Genomic DNA, 17,064 nt, shown 5'->3' on the forward strand with positions numbered 1-17,064 from the left:
CACCCTGGGGAGCAGCTGAATGAATACCTGGGTGTTATTATTACTCCTAACAGACCAGGGCTGCTCTCCACTCACAAGATCGAATTAATGAAAAGGTTGTTGCCCTTTTTCCTCTCCAAAGCGGACCCTCTAAACAAATCAGCTGCCATGGCAACTGCACCGGTAGGAGAGAACGATGATTAACGTTCTCAGAGAGAATGAGAACACAGACATAAAAAAGGCCATGCAGCGCTGAGCCCGTCCTCATCTGTCCCTCCCTGGGCCCTGCTCTCATTTCAGACAGAACCTGTCTGACACACAGGAAGCAGGGCAGGACATACTATGCCAACTACTGTAGTTTGATACAGCAGGAACACTATAGGATGCAGGCTGGCAGTTCACATTGAGCTACATCTGATTGGCAAGTAGAAACAGTGGTTAGTGGTGTACTGCAGTCAGATTCAATACAACCTTTTGCCATAGCATTGAACATTAATTCAATTTAATATTTTGACTCAGATGTTTTATTTATGTTATATATTTGACACTAAACACCCCACTAAAACCTCAGCAGCATAGCCAAAGACTTTTTATTTATGTATCACAAAAATCTACTGATTCAGGAAAGTACAACATATACTGCTTAGTGTTCAGGATTCAAGGTCAGGAGCACTCACCTTTACAGTTAAGCAGGAAGTACTGAATGTTGTGGCTGAAGGAGCCCTCCACATAGCCACACTTGAACTCACATGAGAGACAGCGGCGGTTGAACGGGCCTTTAGTGTCCGCACTGATATAGGATAGATACAGTAAACCACGCTATTAGCATTATCTGGAGTATTTCTGCTGTCTTATCTGGTGTCCTATGTGAATTTAAGTTCTCTCTCTCCCTCCCTCCCTCCTTGAGCCCTGGGACCATGCCTCAGGACTACCTGGACTGATGACTCCTTGCTGTCCCCAGTCCACCTGCTGCTGCTCCAGTTTCAACTCTTCTGCCTGCGGCTATGGAACCCTGACCTGTTCACCGGACATGCTACCTTGTCCCGGACCTGCTGTTTTCGACTCCCTCTCTCTACCTCACCTGCTGTCTCTAACTCTGAATTATCGGCTATGAAAAGCCAACTGACATTTACTCCTGAGGTGCTGACCTGTTGCACCCTCTACAACCACTGTGATTATTATTATTTGACCCTGCTGGTCATCTATGAACATCTTGGCCATGTACTGTTATAATCACCACCAGCACAGCCAGAAGAGGACTGGACACCCCTCAGAGCCTGGTTCTAGGTTTCTTTCTAGGTTTCTTCCTAGGTTCCTGCCTTTCTAGGGAGTTTTTCCTAGCCACCGTGCTTCTAGATCTGCATTGCTTGCTGTTTGGGGTTTTATGTTGGGTTTCTGTACAGCACTTTGTGACATCAGCTGATGTAAAAAGGGCTTTATAAATACATTTGATTGATTATACCCTGTTAGATAAAAACAATTACATAGTGATCTCTCACAGAATAAACCCTCTAACCCTACCTGTAGAGGTGTCGTCGTTTTGGATCATCCTCTGTGCTCAAAAAGTATCTGTAAAACATTGTGATGAAAATCAGTTTGGAGTTCGATGACTATTACCTGAACAAGAGAAGGTAAGTTAAGTTCCCATGGTAACATTTGATCAACTATAAGTGATAACAAATTATATGTATTTAGGAATCATAGTGGTACTATTTGGTCACGTTACTGTAATGTATGGGTGGAGAGACTTACATGAGCTGCTTGTCTTGGCTGTAAGCTAGTATCTGAGTAACGTCCCAGTCTCCTGATGTCAGGGACTGCAGAGTGTCTGTGCTGGTGTTGGGCTGGAATGGAACAATACATGTCAACATGACAACTACAGGTTAAAGAACAGTTGGCTACAGTTGGCTCTGGCAAACAAACAGCAGAGACCTGAGGACACCATCCAACCTGGAACTGAAACAGACCAGATACAACTTCAATAATCACTGAGGTGTCGAAGCCTTTGAGTCCAACAAATGGCAGGAATCTCGCAGGCTACCCCACCCAAATCCAGAGGCTTTTGAAGCCCTCTCCCACTGTTCAGAGACCACCCACTGGCATTTTCCACAAGAAATCTGCCTCCAGAAATAAAAGCTTTTCCCAAGTGGGTGTAATACCTACTCCTGTTGCTTGCTGCTGGGGTTCCACCTGGCGATCTGTTCACCGTCTGCCCTGTCTTGTCTCTCCCTGTCTGGTACAGGTACCCCCCACCACACTCCCCCCTCTCTCCTGAGCTTTCGTTCACCTCCAGCACACAGGCACCGTTGGGGAGAGTGACTGAACTTACAATGGCTAGCCCCAAGTCATTATGTATTTTTTATTGTGCATTGTACTATTTGCCTTATGACTCCTGTATGCTTTGTTGACTATGAGCTTTCTTGTTTACCCAACCGTGCTACATACTATGTTTGTTCCCACACTCAGGACTGACACTCTATTGGTTACACAGACTTTTGGCCTCCTTATAACCACCTCTCGCTGGCTTTGTATTCATGTTTTTTTTTTTTTCCTGCTAGGTGACCTAGACTGGGACATGTTTAAACCAACCGGACCAAGTCCTAAAGCAATGGGACTCCCTAAATCTTTCTCAGATTATTACCAATCCCACAAGGTATGACTCCAAACAGCCAGAAAAGGCTACTTTCCTCGATGTTATCCTCACAAATAATCCTGATAGGTATCAGTCTGGTGTTTTCTGTAATGACCTTAGTGATCACTGTTTTACAGCCTGTGTTCGTAATGGCTGTTCAGTGAAATGACCTGTCCTGATTTGTCATCAAAAATTTTTAATGAGCAAACCTTCCTTCATGACTTGGCCTCTGTAAATTGGTACAGAATCAGCTTGATCCCCTTTTTTTTCAGTGGTATTGTTAACAAACAAGGCCCCATAAAGAAAACGAGAATTAAAAACAGGTTCAGCCCCTGGTTCAACCGTGATCTTGCATCTGTGTTCTTTTTTGCCCATCTTAATATTTTATTTTTATTTACCAGTCTGAGATACAGCTTTTTCTTTGCAACTCTGCCGAGAAGACCAGCATCATGGAGTCGCAACTTCACTGTTGACGTTGAGACGGGTGTTTTGAGGGTACTATTTAATGAAGCTGCCATTTGAGGACTTGTGAGGTGTCTGTTTCTCAAACTAGACACTCTAATGTACTTATCCTCTTGCTCAGTTTCTATTCTGGTTAGAGCCAGTTTGCACTGTTCTGTGAAGGAGGTAGTACCCAGCATCGTACAAAATCTTCAGTTTCTTGGCAATGTCTCACAATGAATAGCCTTCATATCTCAGAACAAGAATAGACTGACGATTTTCAGAAGAAAGGTCTTTGTTTCTAGCCATTTTGAGCCTGTAATCGAACCCACAAATGCTGATGCTCCAGATACTCAACTACTTTAAAGAAGGCCAGTTTTATTGCTTCTTTAATCAGAACAACAGTTTTCAGCTGCTAACATAATTGTGAAAGGGTTTTCTAATGATCAATTAGCCTTTTAAAATGATAAACTTGGATTAGCTAACACAACGTGCCATTGGAACACAGGAGTGATGGTTGCTGATAATGGGCCTCTGTACGCATATGTAGATATTCCATAAAAAATCTGCCGTTTCCAGCTACAATAGTCATTTACAACATGACCAATGTCTCCACTGTATTTCTGATCAATTTTATGTTATTTTAATGGACAAAAAAATGAGCTATTCTTTCAAAAACAAGGACATTTCTAAGTGACCCCAAACATTTGAACGGTAGTGTACATAACTCCAGGAAGGAGGACAGTGTTGTTCTACCTGGGAGGTTGACATGGAGATATGGAAGAACTTGCCCCTCCCACCCTGAGGTATAGCTCTGGTAAAGAAGAACTTGTATCCATCATGGGAGAAGAGTGGCGCTTCGTTCTACAGTAGGGAGAGAAAGGAGGAGTGAGTCTGAGTACATGAGACAACTAAATCGGTAAAATGCACTTCTGTCCCTCCAACCGCCTCCCCTTCTTCTGTAAGTGTTGACTGTAATGTATGGGTTGTTTGTTTATGTGTGTTGTGAGTGATAAATGTTATAAAATGCTTTTACTGTTCATATCACTTACCTGTTTGTGTAGCCAGCTATCACTTTCATCCTCATGTTTCTGGAAAAGTATGAGATAGCAAGTAAGGGCTAGGAGCCAGTGTAAGAGGGTGGCAATGTGTGCATGCATGCATGCATGTTTGTGTGTGTTCTTGTGTGTGTGTTTGTGTGTGAGTTTCACCTTAGTGCAGACTCCTGTGGTGGCCTCACACAGTGTCAATATGGAGTTGTTCTGGGCTCTGTTCAGCCAGTTGACTGCCAGCTTTGTGGTGGTGGCCCACATAACCATTGTGATGTAATATTCCATTCTACAAAAATAACACAATGGGATGAGTTACAAGTTTAGGTAAATTAATTTCCTATGTTTCAGAATTGCCATGGTTAATGCGGTATACATTATGATGCAAGCTTATTCCATGATGAATATGGCCCGTAGTCCAAATTTGGCCAGCAGGTGATTTTATATGCCCCCACCAAGTAAAAAAAACACTTTTTTTTTTTTTACTCCATGCATACACACACACACACACACACACACACACACACGTATATATATATATATATATATATATATATATATATATATATATATATATATATATATATATATATATATATATAGACACACATATATATATATACACATATATAAACATACAGTGGGGCAAAAAAGTATTTAGTCAGCCACCAATTGTGCAGGTTCTCCCACTTAAAAAGATGAGAGAGGCCTGTAATTTTCATCACAGGTACACTTCAACTATGACAGACAAAATGAGAAAAATAAATCCAGAAAATCACATTGTAGGATTTTTAATGAATTTATTTGTAAATTATGGTGGAAAATAAGTATTTGGTCACCTACAAACAAGCAAGATTTCTGGCTCTCACAGACCTGTAACTTCTTCTTTAAGAGGCTCCTCTGTCCTCCACTCGTTACCTCCACTCGTTACTCGTTACCTGTTTGAACTTGTTATCAGTATAAAAGACACCTGTCCACAACCTCAAACAGTCACACTCCAAACTCCACTATGGCCAAGACCAAAGAGCTGTCAAAGGACACCAGAAACAAAATTGTAGACCTGCACCAGGCTGGGAAGAAGGAATCTGCAATAGGTAAGCAGCTTGGTTTGAAGAAATCAACTGTGGGAGCAATTATTAGGAAATGGAAGACATACAAGACCACTGATAATCTCCCTCGATCTGGGGCTCCACGCAAGATCTCACCCCGTGTGGTCAAAATGATCACAAGAACGGTGAGCAAAAATCCCAGAACCACACGGGGGGACCTAGTGGATGACCTGCAGAGAGCTGGGACCAAAGTAACAAAGCCTACCATCGGTAACACACTACGCCGCCAGGGACTCAAATCCTGCAGTGCCAGACGTGTCCCCCTGCTTAAGCCAGTACATGTCCAGGCCCGTCTGAAGTTTGCTAGAGAGCATTTGGATGATCCAGAAGAAGATTGGGAGAATGTCATATGGTCAGATGAAACCAAAATATAACTTTTTGGTAAAAACTCAACTTGTCGTGTTTGGAGGACAAAGAATGCTGAGTTGCATCCAAAGAACACCATACCTACTGTGAAGCATGGGGATGGAAACATCATGCTTTGGGGCTGTTTTTCTGCAAAGGGACCAGGACGACTGATCCGTGTAAAGGAAAGAATGAATGGGGCCATGTATCGTGAGATTTTGAGTGAAAACCTCCTTCCATCAGCAAGGGCATTGAAGATGAAATGTGGCTGGGTCTTTCAGCATGACAATGATCCCAAACACACCGCCCGGGCAACGAAGGAGTGACTTCGTAAAAGAAGCATTTCAAGGTCCTAGAGTGGCCTAGCCAGTCTCCAGATCTCAACCCCATAAAAAATCTTTGGAGGGAGTTGAAAGTCCGTGTTGCCTAGCAACAGCCCCAAAACATCACTGCTCTAGAGGAGATCTGCATGGAGGAATGGGCCAAAATACCACCAACAGTGTGTGAAAACCTTGTGAAGACTTACAGAAAATGTTTGACCTCTGTCATTGCCAACAAAGGGTATATAACAAAGTATTGAGATAAACTTTTGTTATTGACCAAATACTTATTTTCCACCATAATAAGGTACACCTGTTAATTGAAATGAGAAGATGAGAGAATGCCAAGAATGTGCAAAGGGTGGCTACTTTGAAGAATCTCAAATATAAAATAGATTTTTGGGTTACTATTATTATTATTATTATTTTATAGTTTTGATGTCTTCACTATTATTCTACGATGTCGAAAATAGTCAAAGAAAAAAGAAAGAAAAACCCTTGAATGAGTAGGTGTGTCCAAACTTTTGACTGGTACTGTGTGTATATATAGTTGGATATAAAAGACTGTAAAAACACCAGGAAATCATCTCCAAGTGATTTTAATTTTGGAAATCTGTTTCAAAGTATTCCCACGCATAATAGAGAGATACTGTATATGTGATCGCATACAAATGTAAGCAAGATTTGAAATGATTATGTTTTAGTCAAAAGTTATTTCTGTGCTTCTTGCGGTCAATTTGCAGTCTACAAATGATTTGTAATTTTGTTCCGGCTCCTGACCGCACGCTAAAGAAAATAATTGTCCCGCGGCTGAATCTAGTTGATGATCCCTGCCCTATGGGATAATAAAGATTATCTTGAACCGTGCAACTGTGTCATTCAGTCAGTGAGACACTTACCCTATCCTGGGGTCGTCTGGTTTCTTCATCTCCACCGTGTGAAGGGGGCCGTTCAAACTCACTACAGACAGGTGTACTACAGGGTTCTCCTCCCCAGCCTGCAGGGGAAAAGACAGGTTACGTCAGAAATCATATAATTCAGTGGGTTATACGGTATCTATATGGATCATTTTTGTCTTTGTGAAGTCAACTGTCAGATCCACACAACTCTGTAGAAGAGTTTATCCCTTTTCTGTTCTGACCTGGGTTTGAACCAGGGACGATCTGCACAACAACAATTGGTACTCATTCAATACACTCACCCAAAAACGTCAGGGCAGTGTAGGGCAAAGAGGACAGAGAATATAAACAAGAGGCTGTCTCTGGGATTTACCTTGGGGTAATGGTACTCCAGCCCTATTGGATACGGGGCGCCAGTGAAAATAGGGACCTCCATCTTGGGCACCAGGGTGTCGTTGATGGTGGCGTAGGACAGTCTGAGACCATCTGGAGACCACCAATGGGCTATGTGGGTCTGAAGGATCTCCTCTGAAACAACAAACCCCATAAACAATGAACTACTGTATCACACTGTATAAAAAATAAGGTGATAAATAACATCCATTCATCTTCAAGGCAGGCTTTAAGACTATAAGGTTACCAAGATTAATAATAAAGCTAATAGTCTGTTGTTTACTGATACGATGTACACTGAACAAAAAGTTCAACGTTTCAAAGATTTTAGTTACAGTTCATATAAGGAAATCAGTCAATTGAAATGGATTCATTAGGCCCTAATCTATGGATTTCACATGACTGGGAATATAGATATGCATCTGTAGGTCACAGAATACCTTTAAAAAAAGTTAGGGGTGTGGATCGGAAAACCAGTCAATATCTGGTGTGACGACCATTCACCTCATGCAGCGCGACACATCTCCTTACATAGAGTTGATCAGGCTGTTGATTTGGCCTGTGGAATGTTGTCCCACTCCTCTTCAATGGCTGTGCGAATTTGCTGGATATTGGCGGGAACTGGAACACACTGTCGTACACTGTCGTACACGTCAACACAGAGCATCCCAAATGTGCTGAATGGGTGACATCTGGTGAGTATGCAGGCCATGGAAGAACTGGAACATTTTCAGATTCCAGGAATTGTGTACAGATCCTTGTGACATGGGGCCGTGCATTGGGCCTCAGGTTCTCATCACGGTATCTCTGTGCATTCAAATTGCCATCGTTGGTCCCCCCCCTAAAATGCAATTGTGTTTGTTGTCCGTAGCTTATGCCTGCCCATACCATAACCCCACCACCACCATGGTGCACTCTGTTCACATCAGCAAACCACTTGCCCACACAACGCCATCTGCCCGGTACAGTTGAAACCGGGACTCATCGATGAAGAGCACACTTCTCCAGTATGCCAGTGGCCATCAAAGGTGAGCATTTAACTGAAGTCAGTTAAGACGTCGAACTTCAGTCAGGTCAAGACCCTGGTGAGGACATGTTAGATAAATATGCTTTTTGTGCGTATGGAACATTTCTGGGATCTTTTATTTCACCTCATGAAACATGAGAACAACACTTTACATGTTGCATTTATATTTTCGTTCAGTATATACAGTTGAAGTCAGATGTTTACATACACTTAGGTTGGAGTCATTAAAACTCGTCTTTCAACCACTCCACAATCTTCTTGTTAACAAACTATAGTTTTGGCAAGTTGGTTAGAACATCTACTTTGTGTATGACACAAGTCATTTTTCCAACAATTGTTTACAGACCGAAGAACAACATTTCAACCATTAAGCACAGGGGTGGCAGCATCATGTTGTGGGGGTGCTTTGCTGCAGGAGGGACTGGTGCACTTCACAAAATAGATGACATAATGTGGAAGGAAAAGTATGTGGATATATTGAAGCAACATCTCAAGACATCAGTCAGGAAGTTAAAGCTTGGTCGCAAATGGGTCTTCCAAATGGACAATAACCCCAATCATACATCCAAAGTTGTAGCAAAATGGCTTAAGGACAACAAAGTCAAGGTATTGGAGTGGCCATCACAAAGCCCTGACCTCAATCCTATAGAACATTTGTGGGCAGAACTGAAAAAGCCTGTGCGAGCAAGGAGGCCTACAAACCTGATTCAGTTACACCAGCTCTGTCAGGGGGAATGGGCCAAAATTCACCCAACTTATTGTGGGAAGCTTGTGGAAGGCTACCCTAAACGTTTGACCCAAGTTAAACAATTTAAAGGCAATGCTACCAAATACTAATTAAGTGTATGGAAACTTCTGACCCACTGGGAATGTGATGAAAGAAATAAAATATGATATAAATTATTCTCTCTACTATTATTCTGACATTTCAAATTCTTAAAATAAAGTAGTGATCCTAACTGACCTAAGACAGGTAATTTGTACTAGGATTAAATATCAGGAATTGTGAAAAACTGAGTTTAAATGTATTTGGCTAAGATATGTGTACATTTCCGACTTCAACTGTATGTCGTCATATCCCAAAGTCACTTCATTAGCTGTGTGTGCTGATAAAGGTTATTTCCACCACACAACACAGTAAACAGATGCTGATGGAGCAGATGTGTTGTGGCCTGTCTCTGATTTATGGCACCCATTTACTGTACTGTCACTGGAGTGGAGGTCCATTACTCATAGCTAGTGATGAAATATGTTGCAGGGTTACCGACAGAGATACAGAGGGATGTAGAATGTCAGATTATGTTCTGGGTCAATTTATTTCTTTATCATCCATCAGGTGTGGAGGGTGCATGTCAGAAGGTCATTTGAAAACAGAGGTAAAGAAAAGGACAAGATAAGTAATTAAATTAATGGAGTTATATGCCCAGTCAAATATAATCCACAAAAGCCCACCAGGTGGAAGCACAGACCTTCCAGGAAAGCTTCCTATCAAAGGAATCGTACAAACAGCAGCCTTTCCCTGAGACAAACACAATATGACTCAACTTCGGTTGACAGAGGATGAGGATGGTCTATGAAGGACGATGAAGACCAGCATACAGAGATTGTGTGGGAGAGCGGTGTACGATGATTTGACAAACATGTTGACTCGTCGTTCCCCTCTCTAGGGATGAGATATGGATCATTAAATAACTGATTGAATGCTCTCAAGGACAATGTTCAACACAATCTTCAGTACAGTATGACAGCATATATCCAACATAATCTATTGATGCATAGCAAAATACCATCTGTATGAGGAGTCGAAGCAGGGTATAGGTGATCTGAAAGAGCTGTGCTCTCTGCTGACCCACTGATAATCAATGGGAGGAAATATTGCTGAAACTGGCCTTGCATTTCAGAGCTTTGGTGAAGGAGTTCCGAGTTCAGTGGGTCTGGTTACTTACTGTATTATATCAGTCTCAGTGTGGTCATGGTGACAGCATGAGGACCATGACCCAGATCTCCACAGCCCTCAAGGAGAGACAGATGGTCTACTAGAAAAATGTCTATATGTTTTCTTCCACTTTGAAAATGTGGAGCACCAAAAAATAAGATGTTTTTAATTGAAATACAGCCTATATTGGGCCTATATGAATTCGAGCTACTTTTGAAGCACATTTTGTGCCCTAGAAACTAATAAGTAAACTGTAAAGACATTAGTTTATTATAAAAGCTAAAGTGTTATATGAATACCTGTCATTGTGTGTGTAGGCACTGTATATACTGAATGTGAAAATACAGTATTATGCTTACTATGCACAGTAGCCTAATTCCCCTCAAAGGAAGTGTTGCTTCGATCCAGTGCACATATCTCCACATCACCAATCAATAACACACTTCCTATTCCAATACATAACCCCATAGACAGACAGACAGCTTCTTGTTTCCTGTCGCGACACGTCTGGGGTGATAAATCGGCACTGGGGTGTTGAAAAGAGATCCACGCCCTGCGCTGTCAGTTTTGTGTGACACTCTCTCTGCTCTGACACTCTCTCTGCTCTGACACTCTTTCTGCTCTGACACTCTCTCTGCTCTGACACTCTCTCTGCTCTGACACTCTCTGCTCTGCATGACAATCACTCCTGTCCTGCATGGCTGGAACATAAACCTGTCTCATTACTATACTACACCACACTCACACCAATCATTCTGCTCTGGTAAGACAGGGAGAGGGACACACACTCACACGCACACACCAGTCTGATGATGTTGCTCTGAGATTTTATTTTACTTGATTTATTTCACCTTTATTTTTGCAGGGAGTCCCATTGAGACCAATGCCTCTTTGTCAAGGTAGCCCTGCATGAACACAATTTATCAAATGTACAACATTCAAACATAAATCAGGTTCTGCAGTTCAAGAGTCACTGTATAACACTAGTGGCATACAAATATTATGCAACTACACTACATGCATACAAAAGTATGTGGACACCTGCTCGTCGAACATCTCATTCCAAAATCATGGGCATTAATATGGAGCTGGTCCTACTTTGCTGCTATAACAGCTTCCACTCTTCTGGGAAGGCTTTCCACTAGATGTTGGAACATTGCTGCAGGGACTTGCCTCCAATCAGCAACAAGAACATTAGTGAGGTCAGGCAGTTCGACACTGATGTTGGGCAATTAGGCCTGGCTCGCAGTTGGCGTTCCATTTCATCCCAAAGGTGTTCGATGGGGTTGAGTTTGGCTCTGTGCAGGCCAGTCAAGTCTTCCACATCGATCGACAAACCATTTCTGTATGGACCTCGCTTTGTGCACGGTTGCATTGTCAAGCTGAAACAGGAAAGGGCCTTCCCCAAACTGTTACAACAAAGCTGGAAGCACAGAATCATCTAGAATGTCAATGTATGCTGTAGTGTTAAGATTTCCCTTCACTGGAACTAAGGGGCCTAGCCCGAACCAGACCATTATTCCTCCTGCACCAAACTTTACAGTTGGCCCTATGCATCTAGAGATGAATTTGGTGCGAAAAGTGCAAATCAATCCCAGAACAACAGCAAAGGACCTTGTGAAGATGCTGGAGGAAACAGGTACAAGTATCTACATCCACAGTAAAACGAGTCCTGCATCGACATAACCTGAAAGGCCGCTCAGCAAGGAAGAAGCCACTGCTCCAAAACCACCATAAGAAAGCCAGACTATGGTTTTCAACTGCACATGGGGACAAAGCTTGTACTTTTTGGAGAAATGTCCTCTGGTCTGATGAAACAAAAATAGAACTGGTCATAATGACCATCGTTATGTTTGGAGGAAAAAGGGGGAGGCTTGCAAGCCGAAGAACATCATCCCAACCGTGAAGCACGGGGTTGGCAGCATCATGTTGTGGGGGTGCTTTGCTGCAGGAGGGACTGGTGCACTTCACAAAATAGATGGCTACATGAGGAAGGAAAATTATGTGGATATATTGAAGCAACATTTCAAGACATCAGTCAGGAAGTTAAAGCTTGGTTGCAAATGGGTGTTCCAAATGGACAATGACCCAAAGCCTACTTCCAAAGTTGTGGCAAAATGGCTTAAGGACAACGAAGTTAAGGTATTGGAGAGGCCATCACAAAGCCCTGACCTCAATTCCATAGAAAATGTGTGGGTAGAACTGAAAAAGCCTGTGAGAGCAAGGAGGCCTACAAACCTGACTCAGTTACACCAGCTTTGTCAGGAGGAATGGGCCAAAATTAACCCAATTTATTGTGGGAAGCTTATTGAAGGCTACCCGAAACATTTGACCAAAGTTAAACAATTTGAAGGCAATGCTACCAAATGTGTCAACTTCCCCACTGGGAATGTGATGAAATAAATAAAAGCTGAAATAAATCATTCTCTCTGCTATTATTCTGACATTTCACATTCTTAAAATGAGGTGGTGATGCTAACTGACCTAAAACAGGGAATTTTTACTGGGATTAAATGTTAGGAATTGTGAAAAAACGGTTTGCCAACAACACCCGTGCCAATATGTCCTCCAAACACCTTCTTTGGCATTATCACTTAAGTAGAAACTTCTCGGAGCAACAACGGCTCAGCTGCGAAGTGGTAGGCCAGACAAGCTCACAGAATGGGACCGCCGAGTGCTGAAGCATGTTGCGCGTATATATCGTCAGTCCTTGGTTGTAACTCAGTAGTGAGTGTTGAAAACTGCCTCTGGAAACAATGTCAGCACAAGAACTGTTTGCCGGAAGCTTCATTAAATGACTTTCCATGGCCGAACAGCCGCACACAAGCCTAAGATCACCATGCACAATGCCAAGCGTCGGTTGGAGTGGTTTAAAGCTCGCCGCTATTGGACTCTGGAGCAGCAGAAACAGTGATGAATCACGTTTCACCATCTGGCAGTCTGACGGACTGCCCCAATGAGACAGAACGTGTCTCCTTCCTGATCGGAAGAACGTTGCCAGCCAGTATGGCAATGGAACATTTAGAACGAATGACTGGGTCACATCCATAGATATAGAACAAAAAGACTTGTCAGACCCAAAACGACAGGGTTGCGTCTCTGGCAACCAAACCAATACAACCAACGACCAGTCGGCTTTGGTAGCAACCCTAGATTTGTGTCGGGACTATATATTTATTAATATTTATAGTATATATTTATATATATATAGCTTGGAAAGACAGTACTGTGCAGTACCGAAGAGCCCTTACTGCTGCTCGATCATCCTATTTTTCTAACTTAATTGAGGAAAATAAGAACAATCCGAAATTCCTTTTTGATACTGTCGCAAAGCTAACTAAAAAGCAGCATTCCCCAAGAGAGGATGACTTTCACTTTAGCAGTGATAAATTCATGAACTTCTTTGAGGAAAAGATTATGATTATTAGAAAGCAAATTACGGACTCCTCCTTAAATCTGCGTATTCCTTCAAAGCTCAGTTGTCCTGAGTCTGCACAACTCTGCCAGGACCTAGGATCAAGAGAGACGCTCAAGTGTTTTAGTACTATATCTCTTGACACAATGATGAAAATAATCATGGCCTCTAAACCTTCAAGCTGCATACTGGACCCTATTCCAACTAAACTACTGAAAGAGCTGCTTCCTGTGCTTGGCCCTCCTATGTTGAACATAATAAACGTCTCTCTATCCACCGGATGTGTACCAAACTCACTAAAAGTGGCAGTAATAAAGCCTCTCTTGAAAAAGCCAAACCTTGACCCAGAAAATATAAAAAACTATCGGCCTATATCGAATCTTCCATTCCTCTCAAAAATTTTAGAAAAGGCTGTTGCGCAACAACTCACTGCCTTCCTGAAGACAAACAATGTATACGAAATGCTTCAGTCTGGTTTTAGACCCCATCATAGCACTGAGACGGCACTTGTGAAGGTGGTAAATGACATTTTAATGGCATCGGACCGAGGCTCTGCATCTGTCCTCGTGCTCCTAGACCTTAGTGCTGCTTTTGATACCATCGATCACCACATTCTTTTGGAGAGATTGGAAACCCAAATTGGTCTACACGGACAAGTTCTGGCCTGGTTTAGATCTTATCTGTCGGAAAGATATCAGTTTGTCTCTGTGAATGGTTTGTCCTCTGACAAATCAACTGTAAATTTCGGTGTTCCTCAAGGTTCCGTTTTAGGACCACTATTGTTTTCACTATATATTTTACCTCTTGGGGATGTCATTCGAAAACATAATGTTAACTTTCACTGCTATGCGGATGACACACAGCTGTACATTTCAATTAAACATGGTGAAGCCCCAAAATTGCCCTTGCTAGAAGAATGTGTTTCAGACATAAGGAAGTGGATGGCTGCAAACTTTCTACTTTTAAACTCGGACAAAACAGAGATGCTTGTTCTAGGTCCCAAGAAACAAAGAGATCTTCTGTTGAATCTGACAATTAATCTTAATGGTTGTACAGTCGTCTCAAATAAAACTGTGAAGGACCTCGGCGTTACTCTGGACCCTGATCTCTCTTTTGAAGAACATATCAAGACCATTTCAAGGACAGCATTTTTCCATCTACGTAACATTGCAAAAATCAGAAACTTTCTGTCCAAAAATGATGCAGAAAAATTAATCCATGCTTTTGTCACTTCCAGGTTAGACTACTGCAATGCTCTACTTTCCGGCTACCCGGATAAAGCACTAAATAAACTTCAGTTAGTGCTAAATACGGCTGCTAGAATCCTGACTAGAACCAAAAAATTTGATCATATTACTCCAGTGCTAGCCTCTCTACACTGGCTTCCTGTCAAAGCAAGGGCTGATTTCAAGGTTTTACTGCTAACCTACAAAGCATTACATGGGCTTGCTCCTACCTATCTCTCTGATTTGGTCCTGCCGTACATACCTACACGTACGCTACGGTCACAAGACGCAGGCCTCCTAATTGTCCCTAGAATTTTTAAGCAAACAGCTGGAGGCAGGGCTTTCTCCTATAGAGCTCCATTTTTATGGAACGGTCTGCCTACCCATGTCAGAGACGCAAACTCGGTCTCAACCTTTAAGTCTCATCTCTTCAGTGGGTCATATGATTGAGTGTAGTCTGGCCCAGGAGTGGGAGGGTGAACGGAAAGGCTCTGGAGCAACGAACCGCCCTTGCTGTCTCTGCCTGGCCGGTTCCCCTCTTTCCACTGGGATTCTCTGCCTCCAACCCTATTACAGGGGCTGAGTCACTGGCTTTACTGGGGCTCTCTCATGCCGTCCCTGGAGGGGGTGCGTCACCTGAGTGGGTTGAGTCACTGATGTGGTCATCCTGTCTGGGTTGGCGCCCCCCCCCCCCCCCCTTGGGTTGTGCCGTGGCGGAGGTCTTTGTGGGCTATACTCAGCCTTGTCTCAGGATGGTAAGTTGGTGGTTGAAGATATCCCTCTAGTGTTGTGGGGGCTGTGCTTTGGCAAAGTGGGTGGGGTTATATCCTTCCTTTTTGGCCCTGTCCGGGGGTGTCCTCGGATGGGGCCACAGTGTCTCCTGACCCCTCCTGTCTCAGCCTCCAGTATTTATGCTGCAGTAGTTTATGTGTCGGGGGGCTAGGGTCATTTTGTTATATCTGGAGTACTTCTCCTGTCCTATTCGGTGTCCTGTGTGAATCTAAGTGTGCGTTCTCTAATTCTCTCCTTCTCTCTTTCTCTCTCTCTGAGGACCTGAGCCCTAGGACCATGCCCCAGGACTACCTGACATGATGACTCCTTGCTGTCCCCAGTCCACCTGGCTGTGCTGCTGCTCCAGTTTCAACTGTTCTGCCTTATTATTATTCGACCATGCTGGTCATTTATGAACATTTGAACATCTTGGCCATGTTCTGTTATAATCTCCACCCGGCACAGCCAGAAGAGGACTGGCCATCCCACATATGCTCTCTCTAATTCTCTCTTTCTTTCTCTCTCTCGGAGGACCTGAGCCATAGGACCATGCCCCAGGAATACCTGACATGATGACTCCTTGCTGTCCCCAGTCCACCTGACTGTGCTGCTGCTCCAGTTTCAACTATTCTGCCTTATTATTATTCGACCATGCTGGTCATTTATGAACATTTGAACATCTTGACCATGTTTTGTTATAATCTCCACCCGGCACAGCCAGAAGAGGACTGGCCACCCCACATAGCCTGGTTCCTCTCTAGGTTTCTTCCTAGGTTTTGGCCTTTCTAGGGAGTTTTTCCTAGCCACCGTGCTTCTACACCTGCATTGCTTGCTGTTTGGGGTTTTAGGCTGGGTTTCTGTACAGCACTTTGAGATATCAGCTGATGTACGAAGGGCTATATAAATAAATTTGATTTGATTTGATTTGATATTGTGGAAGGATGAAATAGTATGAATAAATTAATCAAAATAACGGTTTTATTGAAAATATGTAAATAATTATTTTAATATGTTGGTTACCCATTGTATAAAAGTGATAATGCCCTTGAAGCCGGTGTTTGGAGGAACCAGTTGAAGTTTACATACACTTAGGTTGGAGTCATTAAAACTCCACAAATTTCTTGTTAACAAACTATAGTTTTGAACAAGTTCCACAGACATGTGACTAACAGAAATGGAATAATGTCTCCCTGAACAAAGGGGGGGGGGGGGGGGGGGGGGGGGGGGGTCAAAACCAAAAGTAACAGTCAGTATCTGGTGTGGCCACCAACTGCATTAAGTATTGCAGTGCATCTCCTCCTCATAGACTGCACCAGATTTGAGATCCGGGCTCTTCCCTGGCCATGGCACAGAATGAGCAGTATGGCTCGTGGCATTGTCATGCTGCAGGGTCATGTCAGGATGAGCCTGCAGGAAGGGTACTACATGAGAGAGGAGGATGTCCTCCCTGTAATGCACAGCGTCAAGATTGCCTGCAATGACAACAAGCTCAGTCCAATGATGCTGTGACCCAGACCATGAC

General features: G+C 43.0%; 1 protein-coding gene across 4 annotated transcripts in view; it reads right to left on the reverse strand.

Annotated features, from left to right (window-relative positions):
* The window catches only part of LOC139387220 (A-type potassium channel modulatory protein DPP6-like), a 218,379-nt gene that overhangs the window by 8,487 nt on the left and 192,828 nt on the right, over nucleotides 1–17,064 (reverse strand). For all 4 annotated transcript variants that reach the window (XR_011629140.1, XM_071133301.1, XM_071133298.1 and 1 more), the window contains 8 exons: nucleotides 7,148–7,302; nucleotides 6,775–6,872; nucleotides 4,264–4,390; nucleotides 4,105–4,143; nucleotides 3,809–3,916; nucleotides 1,732–1,823; nucleotides 1,501–1,548; nucleotides 657–769 (listed from right to left, as the gene is read on the reverse strand). Coding sequence is in view for 3 of the 4 variants with exons in the window: in XM_071133301.1 (XP_070989402.1) it covers nucleotides 657–769; nucleotides 1,501–1,548; nucleotides 1,732–1,823; nucleotides 3,809–3,916; nucleotides 4,105–4,143; nucleotides 4,264–4,390; nucleotides 6,775–6,872; nucleotides 7,148–7,302 (780 nt within the window). In the remaining variant the exon portion in view is untranslated. The remainder of the gene's footprint in view (nucleotides 1–656; nucleotides 770–1,500; nucleotides 1,549–1,731; nucleotides 1,824–3,808; nucleotides 3,917–4,104; nucleotides 4,144–4,263; nucleotides 4,391–6,774; nucleotides 6,873–7,147; nucleotides 7,303–17,064) is intronic.

The sequence above is a fragment of the Oncorhynchus clarkii genome, chromosome 28 (assembly GCF_045791955.1).
Source record: "Oncorhynchus clarkii lewisi isolate Uvic-CL-2024 chromosome 28, UVic_Ocla_1.0, whole genome shotgun sequence".
NCBI lineage: Eukaryota > Metazoa > Chordata > Actinopteri > Salmoniformes > Salmonidae > Oncorhynchus > Oncorhynchus clarkii.